Source organism: Dendrobates tinctorius, unplaced genomic scaffold (assembly GCF_039654945.1).
Source record: "Dendrobates tinctorius isolate UK_male_01 unplaced genomic scaffold, ASM3965494v1 ptg000360l, whole genome shotgun sequence".
Classification (NCBI taxonomy): domain Eukaryota; kingdom Metazoa; phylum Chordata; class Amphibia; order Anura; family Dendrobatidae; genus Dendrobates; species Dendrobates tinctorius.
This window is the reverse complement of record NW_027362026.1, coordinates 2932139-2945676: the sequence shown is the minus strand read 5'-3', so window position 1 is coordinate 2945676 and position 13538 is coordinate 2932139. Positions and strand designations below refer to the sequence as shown.

At 41.2% G+C, this 13538-nt stretch overlaps 1 protein-coding gene across 4 annotated transcripts in view; it reads left to right on the top strand.

The window, feature by feature from the left end:
- Positions 1–13538, top strand: part of LOC141075519 (uncharacterized) — a 63559-nt gene that overhangs the window by 42362 nt on the left and 7659 nt on the right. For 2 of the 4 annotated variants that reach the window (XM_073562602.1, XM_073562600.1), the window contains exons 3-5: positions 919–1118; positions 1581–1684; positions 7802–10480. In XM_073562602.1, coding sequence (XP_073418703.1) covers positions 941–1118; positions 1581–1684; positions 7802–10480 — 2961 coding nt within the window. In that variant the 5' untranslated portion in view covers positions 919–940. Of the gene's footprint in view, positions 1–915; positions 1119–1580; positions 1685–7801; positions 10481–13538 lie in introns of all 4 variants that reach the window. The other 2 variants (XM_073562599.1, XM_073562598.1) reach the window with 1 other exon arrangement.

The following is a 13538-nucleotide window of genomic DNA, read 5'->3' as shown; positions in this document are numbered from 1 at the left end:
CCCATCAAACATCCTCCATCCCATAGTCAACCATTATGACATCATAATGAGCGGCGGGGCTTGCAACCTATGATGACATCAGCGTCGCCATGGCAACCATTATGACATCATAATGAGGGGCAGGGCTTGATACACACACACTTTTTTAGATAGGGGCAAAATTGTTTGGTGAATTGGAAAGCGCGGGGTTAAAATTTCGTCTCACAACATAGCCTAGGACGCTCTCGGGGTCCAGACGTGTGACTGTGCCAAATTTTGTGGCTGTAGCTGCGACGGTGCGGATGCCAATCCCGGACATATGCATACATACATACATACATACATACACAATTGAGCTTTATATATTAGATTTCTGGGAGGAATAACAAAGGAACCATTCAATGCAGAATTCTAAGAAATGAAAGTTCAGGATTGTCATTTCGTAGGAAATGTATGAGCACAGACAGTCTGTCATTGATGAGGAACATGATTGGGCTTTGGGGCGGCCTGTGGGCAGATCTCTTCTTGGTTTCTCTGGCTTAGAGCAGGAAGATAAGTCTCTGCTTATAGTCCTGCCCCGGAGCACGGGCATATTATTAGCTGCAAACTTCTAACACTGATTACACAAGAACCACAAGACGGATTTCTTCACCCCAGGTATCATTTTAATCAGTTTAACACTGCCAACCTGACTATGCCTGTAGTTTACTTGGCAAAATCCTGCTGACAGGTTTGCTTTAATGATAGGTGTATCTGAAATATAAAACAACCCATAGAGTGTGGCCTAAATAATTTATTATATTAAAAAAACCCATAAATAAAAAGACTGTAGTTCCCTACTAGGACTGGAGAGGTATATCAGGCATTTATTTGCAGTCTTACTAAAAATAATGTCATTGTCTGTGTCACTACTCCGCTATTCTTTATTTTTATTAGCAGCTTCCTGATAAATCTGGAAGAAATGGAGAGGAAAAGGCTGAGAGTGGATGGAATTCCGACTGACATCCCAGCTGAGCGTGCAAAGGATAAACTCACCATACATTTCCTGAGGAGCCGAAACGGGGGAGGAGAAGTGGAAAAAATCAACATTATCCAAGGAAATCCAACTTATGCCATTGTTACTTTTGAAGATGATGAAGGTAAAAGACAAACTGTGGATGGACGTAGCAGTTCCCTATAAAATGGCTGTGCATTAGGCTTCAGCATAGAAAACTTTTGAATTCATACAATTGCAGCATAATCTGTGTAGCATAATAGAAAAACTATTGGGCCCAGACTACCATTGACTGCAATCCTGGGATCAGTTGTCACCGTCTCTTCCCAGTCACTTCTATTAAAGTGTGATTTACTTATCCATCGATCTGTGGCTAATGTTTCATTGCCAGTGCTGTCATCTAGTCCTGGCCCATAGGATCACACCCAGGATGGGCTACACAAGTGCTGCTGCTAGCAGGGATGCTGTTATTATCCTAGGTTTCTTGCTTATAAATTAAGCTATTCTGTCATTAGATGATATATTGAGGGATTGCTATGTAAGGAATTCCCCATGTATACGTTTAGTTAAATATGGTGAACGGACTCTAATCCTTCTGTCTCCGCAGTGGTTGACAACGTCCTGAGAATTAATGATCACTTCTTGCAAGTAAAAGACAAGAGATATGACCTGGTGGTCAGTGAGTTTACCAGGAAGGTGGAACTAGAAGAGGTAAAGAAGACAATACTAATGCTTACAGCACAAATCACTAAATTATAACCATTTTTAATTGCTACAAATGTAATGCCATAACATTATATGATGGGAGTGTGACTTTAAAGGGGTTGTCCAAGATTGGAACGAAAGTCTGCAGTCGCTGTGTTTCTGCAGACATGCGAGTTCTCACATCACACACAGCGCACACCGACAGGATTCTCCGGTGCCAGGGAAAGACTGGACGGTCATGTGACTGCAAGTATGCGCACAGATATACATTCAGCCACATTTGGACTAGATGTCTGCAGCCTCTTTCGCACAACTAGTTGGAATGTGGCTGGGAGTGTGAGCGCCCACTCACTACACAGTGTGCACTGTACTCAATGTGATGATTCACAAGTCTGCAGTCACATAGCATGACTGCAGACTTTCATGCCAAACCTGACCAGTAATGACTCCCAACTTTCCTTTACTAAAAAAAGAAAGTAATTTCTGTGCTTAAACAACCTCTGAGGTTCCGACGCCCAAAATTGCATCCCTAGCTCTTGTCATCACCAATCCTTTCATTGCCCAACACCAAGAGCTGACACAGTCTAATAAGCTTGTCATGTTAGCTGAGCATGTGTATCAGTGGGGAATCCTCATAGAGAACACAGAAATATAAAGTCAGCCCAAATGGCATTAATGATGTCACACATACCACGCTGTCACATGCCACGTGACTGCGTTTCCTAATGGTCGATCCATTGTAATTAAATTATAAAATATGGGCAAATTCACATATCCAACGTTATTATACTGCGATATCTTAACTAACTGGGGATCTCCTGACCCAAACTCACCAGCCTCATGGCTGTAGAATTTGGGTCAAGACAGGGCAGGTCCAGGCATCGCTGTCTGCTCTCGATCCATGAATATCGCACTTGTGAAACCGGCTTTACTGGAAATATCATTTGCAGAGCTGTGGTTGTAAAGAAAGTGTCTTGGAAAATCCTTTTCTTGTCAAATCTGCCAATGCAGGGATACATCACAACTTCAAAACTGAAAAAGTGTAGGTTGACTTAAGAGAAGAATCATTGCAGCCTAACCAGCACTTCACCATTACTAGCCTAGTTGGGCTATAGGTGACACAAGCAGAGGATGAAGCGGTTTACTTACTGGCTATATGTACATTTTCAATAAAACATTGGTGTATTTGGAGGGCTATGAGGGTTTCTCACTGAACAGTCGGTAACTAATCTCCTAAATAAACAGGATCTGTTAGACAAGTAGATAGAGATATGTGTGCTTTGTGATGTGGACCATGTACACATGCAGGAAACAGGATGCCTTTCTCATGTCATATTTGTCATTAAGGGACTGCAATGTGGACCACTTATCAGGTTTATACAGCTGTGCTGTCACTTTTGAGACATTGATTGTTTAAGAAAAATTTGGACTCACATAAAAAGTAATGGGAATCAAATGGACATGTTCCTGTACTCTTTATGTGCATAATATTTCACGTGTTAGTGTAAGAGTTCCTGCAGTGGAAGGAAAGAATAACAGGAAGTTTCAGCCATTTTGGATTTGCATACAAGTGTACGAACCTCTCATAAGAACATCAGCCAATGTGAACATGCCGCTAATCAGCTGACAAACAAGACACTTGTTCACAGGCTGCTGCATTGTTGGTAGCATATCACTCAGGACACAACAATTGTAATGATGGTCATTCTGTTCTGTTGTCCCTGTATGAATGGGCCATTAAGTGAGCACCAATCCATTATTTGTAGTTGATCCCCTCTCGTTTATGGCCAGAAATCGGCAAGGCAATTGTAAATGGAGCTTTTGATGAATGTGGGTCAGTTTTGAGCATGTACCGACCAATTTATACAAGCCCATCTCTGACAAGCGCCGATCGACTATTTGCCAGTCAATGTACACCAGTGGTCCCCAACCTTTTTTGCACCAGGGACCGGCTTCAAGCAAGACCATTCTTCCATGGCCCGGTTGTCACGTGGACCCGTCCTGTGTGACGCGACCAGCAAGCCAGTAACTAAAACAACAAGACGCGGCACGTGATACTGTCCTGTGTGACACGGCTCGCAGGCCGGTAACTAAAACAACAAGACAAGGGAAGGGAAACAGTTACAACGTTGGGCCCTGCGATAGGGAAAGGGGACGTGGCGACCTCCTGCACTCTCCTGAGTCAGTGTCCCTAGCACTCCTAACGTTCCCTATGCCGGTTCTGCACCGGGCGCCGATCAGGAACCTGTCGCCCTAGCACATCCTACACCTATCCCTTGCTAGGGAGCTGGGTGGCGCAGGCACTGGCCCCACCACTGTACTAATACACACTAAGGAAAAACACACACGGGGAAACACAACTTAGCTTTACTCTGTTGCACTTGCTACGGGCAACAGAGTCCACCACCAGAATGCAGCTCTCCTCCTGAATCGCTGCCACCAAGCTCTGTCAGAGCTACAAGGAAATCCCCTATGACTCCTTCCACACCAGGGCTAAGACAGTGCTGCAGGGAACGCTCTCCACCTCCTTCCTCCACCAAGGATGGTTGAAATGAACACTCACCAACACTGATTGCAACATCTGTGACTCTTTTATAGCAGAGCCAGCAATCACACCTGCATTATAATCATGTGCACTAAACTAAAGAAACTAGAGTGCAATGATGCTCACCACCACCGGGGGCAAACTTAGAAGAAACGACACAACAGTGCAATAATCCTAATGGCCACTGGAGGCAAAAACCAAACTTAAGCACAGCTTAAGAAGAAAAAAGGTTACCTGTGTTTTTTAGCAGTCCTGATCCAGCATGGATCATGACACCGGTAGGGTGGGGATAGAGGTGTGGCAGGAGCGGGCCTTGGTCATAAGGGGCGGAGCTATGGAGGGGTTGTAGTTTAGTATATATTTAACCCCCATATATATGATGGCCCCACACATGTAATCACCCATTTATAATATGATGGCCCCACACATATAACCCCCATATATAATATGATGGCTCCACACATGTAATCCCCCATATATAATATGATGGCCCCACACATATAACCCCCATATATATATGATGGCCCCATACATGTAATCCCCCATATATAGTATGATGGCCCCACACATATAACCCCCATAAATATCATGATGGCCCCACAATGTACCCCACAAAAATACCTCTCTTCCTCCACTGCTGCTCCAGTTGCAGTCTGCAGTGTTACTAGGGCCACGGGCGGGAGAACAGAGTGAACGCTCTCTGCCCACAGACAGAGCTGACACATAACGCCGTTATGATAACAGGGTCAGCTTGTTCCCGGCTGCAGCCACACATGCGTCATAGCGTTCAGATGATGAACGCTGTGTGCGTACGCACGCCCCGCCCTGGTCATAGGCAACTGCAGTGTTCTCTGAGCCGCCGCAGAGAACAATGTCTGTGTGTATAGTGATGGTCGGCGCCACCGCCGCGGACCGGTGCAAGAATCCCAATGGCCAGGTCCTGGGTCGCGGACTAGTGGTTGGGGACCCCTGATGTACACTAGTTTAATAACCTGTCCTTGTGAAGAATATTGGAGATATCATTTCATGCCAATCATTTGTATCCTAATTGGCCTGGGATTTTAAAACCCTCTTTCCTTTTTCCAGCAGGGACTCAGCAGGAAGTCCGATGTTTAGTGATATGACTTGCAAGTGTGGGGACCCGTGACGTGGGTTGCGAGCTTGCATGTTTTGTCCAAAATATCGACCAATACCTCACTATTTTTGTGTGTTTTGTGCACAATTTTTTTCATGGTGCAGGCAAGCCCAGCACGTTGGGTCTTGTATACAGGGGTGTTCACACTGGGATGCATTGAGAGAGTGCTGGCCTGTCCGCCTAATCAAATAGTAGAGGCGTGACTAATAGGCTGAGAACCAGACACTATGCATTACCTTGATGTGAACAGCGCCGTATACAGGCCTTTATTGTGCAAATCTATACTAAGCAGTCACCCCCTCCATGAATAGGTATGTGGTGAGCAGGGCTGTGGAGTCGGTAAGCCAAACCTGCGACTCCCGACTCCTCAATTTCCCTTACACCGACTCCACGACTCCGACTCCCACACATATTGCTTATATTTAAGTGAAAAATGTATTGTAGTACAATGTGAACCTCAGACATTTAATCATTTTTATGATCCAATAATCAAGATATTTAGAACAGAATATATATTGGTGTACTACCCGGTTTTCATTCTTTTTGGTACAGATACGATATGGATAGACAGATATGGATATATAGATAGAGCAGATTTCTAATCTGCTTTTGCTATTGAAAACATTATCTATGAGCTCAAAAACCTTTCAGGTGATGCAGTTTTTTTAAAAAGATGATCAGCTTTTGCAGCTGAAAAACGTATCCTCAAAAAACACAGGAAAAACGCTGTGTGTGAATGTAGCCTTAGATCAGGAATATAACAGCCATTTATAGGACATTTCATAACTTTCCCAAACTCCTATGAAAAAATATTCAGCACATCCTGCATTGAATTACTGTACCCAATTTATTATATATTTTAGGAGTCGGAGTCGGTCCATTTTATACCGACTCCAACTCCGACTCCACCAAAATGAGCTCCGACTCCACGACTCCGACTCCACAGCCCTGGTGGTGAGTGGCTGTCTATTTAGTATTTTTCACCTGTGTTGCCAACATCTTGCTATATGGGTTGGCTGCAACCTGTAGTGCATTTGTTCAAAGACCTGGGCAGGTAAGCGGTGCTGCCTTTTTTCTGCTGTTTTTTTTTTTTTTTATTTCAGGAGGATTTTAGTTCTCTTTTTGCGGCTTTGCTATTAGTTTAACAATGTTCTCCAAGCCTCAAGCAGAAAGCTGGCCCCTAGTTCAGTAGGGGGTGTCAAGCCTGCAATGGCTGTGAGTGACAGATCTCATACCTTGAGTGATTCAGAGTCGGACAAACGCTTACAGTATAGAGTCATGCTGAAACTGCCAAAGAACATTTTCGAAACATAATTCTATAAGGAGTTATGGAGGTACTATTCATTCTAGCCGTACAACCTGTATATTTCCGAGATCTCCAGAACATGGCGAATGGCTTCCAGAGTCTCAATCCGTTCTAACACCCCAGGGCAGGGAGATACGTATTATGGCTAGTAGGAACCAGATAGTAAAGATGTGTTTAGTCCCAACGTGTAGTAGGGGCCCGGCGGGATCCGATGGCGCCAAAACCGCCTCCCTAGGACCATCCATTAAAGAGTTATGACTCATCTTAGGTTTTGGGGTTTTTAGCTGCTAGATGCATGGGGAGGGGATTTAGGTTTAGCCCAGAGGACAGGAGGGGAGAGACCCAAATGGGTTAAAGGCTAGTGTAAGGCCATTTGGTCTCTCTCTCTGTTATGCTCGTGGTTCAATTTGGAAGTGGGTGACACGTTGAGTAACATGCTGTGAAGGACATAGGAACCAGCTGGCAGCCCATGCACCCTGCGGCCCAGTGCACACATGGTCTACATCAAACTGGTAATTGACATGATCAGTCTGCTTATATCTTTTATCCTAGAGCTATTGTATTTGCATATTTGACTATTATATATGTATAAACATTGTGTGTATATATAGTGTATTGTCTAGTGTACCCTTAAGTTGATTAAATATATAATTTAACGTTGTGTTGCTCTTTTATCTCGATCCACAAATCCACACGTCAGCACATATGGTAGCTGCGGTGGGATTCTGTGTGATCGCTTTCTGGTGCCATCCTTCACATTCCTCATAGTCTGACACATTGTATACATGTTCATAGGTAGCACATCTCCTGTTTTCACTGGATGATGCACTGCCAATAACGATACTTATGGTTGTTCATGCTGCAATCAGCTGTCAAACAAGCATTTTGCTCAGACATTGGTTGACCAGTGGCATGTTTACATGGGCCGATGATTGGAAACTAGCCTTCTTATGAACACACACTTGATGTCTGCCCCTGTGAATAGGACTTTACTCCCATATCCATGATTGATTTGTATGCCTTCTTGGACTTGTACATAGAAACCCTTAGATTTCATCTTTGACACAAAATGACTGAACACTGCTATAAAATATATGTATACTACTATATCTAACTTAAATTATTTTCCATTTTCAGGTATTTCAGAAGTTGTCATTGACTGTAAGCTACAATAAGTTCCCAGAAAGTTGTAGAAGTCTTCTAAAGAACTTAATGCAGACTCATACAGATGTGAAGTTTGACTTTGATAAAGAATCCATGACATGTGTCATCAGTGGGCCATATGCCATGATACAGACTATAGCACAGGAAATATTAAGCAAATTAGAAATCGGATGTACAAACTTAAAGCAGATTTCATCAGATACACGAAGGAAAGCCAAGAGTGACCGCCTGAAAAATTCAGACCCTCAAGATTTTACACAAGTTATGGTTCAAAGATCTGTGCCTGTTTACCGAAGCGAAGTTGAGGCAAGATACAGTCAACTGACTGAATCCCTGGAGCATTTGCAAGAACCTTTTGTCTGGGATTCTGATATCTTCAAATACATACAAAAGTTCCAAACTTCTGAATATCAAGAAATACTAACCAAATATCATGTTCATGCAGTGGATGAAAGTGGAGATGGAATCACCACAATTTATCTTCAGTCTGTAAAAGGGGGTAAAAACCATATGGCAGACTTGAGTTCTGCACGATTCAGGCTCATGGGTCTTTATCAAGGATTAGAACTACTTCTAAGGAAAGAACAGATAGACAAAAGAGATGTATATGGAGAGCAGGACTTTCATAACCTTCTTTTGAGAGACCTCCAAAGACTGTATCCTATGCTTCTCTGTCATGATGACGACAGATATTTGTACCTTATTGGAAATGGGGTTGATGTGGCTCAAGGGAAACAATACATCAGTGATGTACGACTGAAGTTTGAAAGGCCTTCAAGTTATCGAGACACACAGTATAAAGCAAGTGGGTCAACTACCATGTCAGAAGTAGGGACACATTCCTTGTCCTCTACCTACAAACATGAAAGCAAAGTTGGAAGCAGAATAGCCGCCTCGTTTAGCATTCCTACAACACACAGCTCATATGCATCAAAGTCCCATATAGATGAGAAATACCTAATATCATCAAATAGTTATAGCAGGCAGCTGCTAGATAATGAGAAAGGTCCCACCAATGACAAGACATCTATCAGATCTGCAATTACAAGTGCTGAAGATTTGAGTCTCTTGCAGCCAAATGAGAAATTGGAAAGCAAAACCATGCCATTGTTCAAAAAATTGGACGTGCTCCCAGTCCTGAAAACAGGCAGAGAGGAAATAAGGCAAAGCAGAGCCACTTCCAAACCTACAGGTCCACTCAAACCTGTCCGAATGACAAAAGCATCAAGTGAGCTTCCCTATTCTAGCTTGGTAGATGTGAACTCACCATTAATGGACCTCAAAATGCCAGAAGGTAAACTTAGAAGATCTAATAGTCTATCCCGTGTATATTCTAAAGAGAGTGCCTCTTCTGAGCAACAGAGCGATTCACCGATATTCAAAGACGAAGTCATTGTGACGCATTGGTTGTGGCATTATATTAAACAAAACCATGGTTCTGACATCAAGAGTTGGTGCCATGAGGTTGTGTTGACTGAGGAGGAAAAACAAAATGGAAATGTTTGCTTAAAGCTGAAGGCAACTAACAAAACTAATTTGATTTTCACAAAGGAAAGGATTCAGCTATTGTGTTGGAAAGAAGACGTACGAATCACCAGCTCTTGTCTTGACTATACCACACTTGGGGTTCAAGGTCCAGATGACAGTGCGTTAGTTCAGTGGTGTGAACTATTCCAGAAATGCTCCAAAAAACTTTCTATTAAGCTGCAGAAAGATAATCTTGTTCTTGTATATCCCAAGGAAATTCAGGCCAGTGTCCTTGAAGTGTACAGTCAGCACGTAGAATGTAAAACAAAGTCACTTAGTGATGATACAGTGACAGATATCAGTCAGTCACCTTTACACCTGAAGGACAAATTCGAGTTTTCTGACAAGAATATGGCTGGAGATTATATTGCTGAGCAAATGCAAAGCTCAGAAGACAATATTTTTGGCAAGACACACCTTGAACAGTTATCTGTTCAGTTAGGTGGTGAAGATAACTTTCAAACTGGAAAAGGTTTGGTCATTCAAAAGAATTCCCAGGTTAGCGGAACAGAAACATTTCCAGACATCACCAATGAAAGCAAAGCCTATTTTGATAATTTTACGCCATCATCCTTAGATGAATACTTTAAATATTCCAAAGAATTTCATGAGGAACCAAAAAATAGCTTGACGTCAGAGAAGCACCAGATGGATTTCAACATGACAAAAAACCAATTAGAAAATATAACAATGGAAGTGAAAACTTATGATCATGGTTCCTATACTAGTGAGACTGTAACAGAAGAAATTGACTTCTCTCCATTGAATCTCCAAAATCAGAGAGACTTTGAGCCACAGTATGGTGATCAGGGCATCTCCACAGATGATTACATTCCACAGTATCAGAGCAGTTCATCTCAGCTGCGGAGTCCTGCAGTTGGCCAAGAGTCAGAGATTATGAATTCTACCATTTGTGTCCAGTGTAAGAACATGGGCACAACGATTCAGTCATCTGGTCAAAATGTATGCGTTAAATGTTCAAAAGCACCTATTATATCTGGCCCTAATGACAAAAATGCCTTGAGAGCTTACTTGGTTTACACAAGCATGAGCCTTAGATTACCTGGATATGACCAATATACTTCCTTGAAGATAATATATGAAGTTCCAGATGGAGTGCAAAGGGTAAGTGACAGCCATATCCAGCAATTTCTGCTTAACGATAGAAATGCCACCTAAATACGCTTGTCCAGTCATTTAAAAGTGAGTCATCATCAGCCCCAGTCACTTCCTAATGACAGTGTGTGAAATCACAATTACACATGCCTGTCTTTTGTTCACAGGTCTTGGTATGTTTGTGGGTATGTGACATTATTGGCAGTGCTCCCCTCCTGAGAAATTCTGGACAACCCATATAAAGATAACACCCATCTCTCTGCCCCCCAAGAATATTGTTGCTCATTTTTCTGCATGGTTGTGCTTTGTACTGCAGCTCAGTTGCATCAAAAAAAGGCCACGACAGCCACACTATTGTGACCAGCACTGTGTCTGTTTTTGCTGATTGGTAGAAGATTGCCTTCCGCAATCAAACGGATGGCCCATTATAAGAATGTCATTAATGTTTAAGGCTGGCTACACACATTAGATTTGTGGTTGTTCAGATGACAACTATCTCCTGTGCTGCAAAACATTCTTCTCAGTAGGAATCAATAATAATAATAATAATAGTTTACCTCCCTCATAACTTAAGGATCGAGCAGTTTAAATCCTCATCTTTGGAGGCCATTAAATACTTTACATGATCAGCCAGTTAACTTGAAGTTGGCGGGCTTGGCTGATGTGGAATTAATGTATACGACCAGCAGAAGTCTATGAATAGTATTGTAGTACATTTGGTTAGGAGAAAACCTCAACAGAAACAAAGCCACTTACGTATCTAATTTTATCAAGATGTGGCAATTCTTTTTTTTTTTCAGACAGTCTATAGTTTATTAGGAAGAGTTGACAACTGGCATGTCGTAACACAACTGTAGAATCAGAATGGACATAGGGGATTATTTATAGTCTGGATCCATGGAGGCACATAAGTCTGCATAGGAGCTGTACACACTATTTTTTTTTATTGTATAGTTCAACTTGGAATTATGCACAAATAAATGGAAAATGGACTGTTAGATATGTCATAACAGCTTTGGATATGGATATAAGTAAAGAAATTGGTCAAATTATATATTTTTTACACTTAAAATAGTGACAAATTATACCGTGAAATTACTTAAAGATCATGGGTTATCTATAATTCTAAAAGAGACATTTGACCTATTCTCATTTCAACTGTTTCAATATGTCATCCTCAATTTTGGAGAGCCATGATGATCGACAAACAAGTTAAAGGGAATGTGTCATTGTATTTCAATTTTCCATGTGACAGAAAAAAGTGAATTTAGTATTAGACTTGGTGACCTGTGTGAAATAAGATTGTCCAATTGTATTTAATATAGTGATATGGGGAAATAAATATATATAATATTCAGAATGGTTTATAAAGCAACACTCCAGCATTTCTTTTATTTCAAACAAACTTTATTGAAATTTTAAATTTAAGAGCAAGATGGGAAGAAATGGGGATAAGAGAGATGAAGGAAAAGGGGAGGGAAAATGGGTGGGAGGGGAGGAAAGAAAAGGGAAAGAAAAGGAGTGAGAAGACACTTGTGATATACAAAAACAAGTAATCACGTTTAAATTAAAGTACCATATAAACGCATACCAACGTAAACAAAACATCTAAACGAACTAATCTCCAAAAATCCAAACAATAGTTCCAATTGCGATGTATTATGGAAAGACCTCTGTCCAACGGGACCATTTATCAGAAAATTTTTTAAAACTATCGTTAGCCATGGAGAACTTTTGTTCATACGTTTTATGAAGAGCAATATGTTCCACTATCTCTTGGACGGAAGGAGGTGTAGGGTTCTTCCAATTGTATGCAATAGCATTTTTTGTTACCAGTAAGATATGAATAACAATAGCCCTAAGAGAAAAATGTATAAAATTTAGACCAACAGAGAGCAATACTATCTGAGGGGAGAGGACAATATTTCCTCTTATTAGGACGTTGATCATGTCAGAAATCTTTGTCCATAACGGTTTTATCTTAGGGCAATTCCAGAAAATGTGAAGCAAACTGCCCTTATAGCCGCAATTTCTCCAACAATCCGAGGAATTATGATTGCCAATCAAAGACAGCCTTGCGGGAGTTAGATACCACCGAGAAACCATTTTAAAATACGACTCTTGTGGAGTCATTGAGATAGTAGAGGAATAGGTGCGGGCAAGAGCCTTTTCCCACTCATCTGCATTAATTGTTAGTTGAAGCTCTTCTTCCCATTTTAACATAGACGGGGACTTAGCAAATTTGATGTTGTGATTAAATCATCCATATATATACTTGTAGCTCCAAAAGATGGTATGATCAGGGTTACAAATGAGATTTTGTGCTGCTTCACAAAAAAAAGGTCTATTGGAGAGAAATTCTTGGACTTGATCTTTCATAATCTGGTGTTCGCAAAAAACAGAAGAAGGAACACCAAAACTACTCTTTAGAGTGTTAAAGGGTAAAAAAAAATTTCCATCAAATATGTCTTTTAATTTTATGATTTTATACTCTGCCCATAGAGGATTGACTGCTCTACTATATAGTTCAAAAATGAAAGAAATAGAAAGATTACCCAAAGATTCAAATCTATCCAAGCCTCTCTTTGGCCGAGCCAATTTAGACCAGGCTTTGCTAGCCGCTATAAATATTAGGTGTGATTTATTACTAACATTTTTTATGTTCATTAATTGTTTGCGAATAAGCTCTTTAGGTGCATTATTTAGATTTAGCGCGGTCTCAAGATCTAACCGAGCAGGGGTTCCACCCTTGGACCACCAGTGGAAACTCTGTTTAATTAAATTGGTGTAATAATGAGCCGTTATATTAGGTAAGCCCATTCCCCCAGTTAGTTTATTTTTGTGAAGTGTTCCTGTAGCAACTCTCGCTCTTTTATTGTTCCACAAGTAGGTGTTGATTAAAGTCTGAATATTGTTTAAGTACGATGTAGGAATTGAAACAGGGATAGATCTAAAAATGTATAAAATTTTTGGGATTACGAAAGTCTTGACTGATAAATTCTTCCCCCACCACGATAGATCTTTCCCTGCAAAAAAGTTAAAATCAAGTGAGATGTTCCTGATTAAG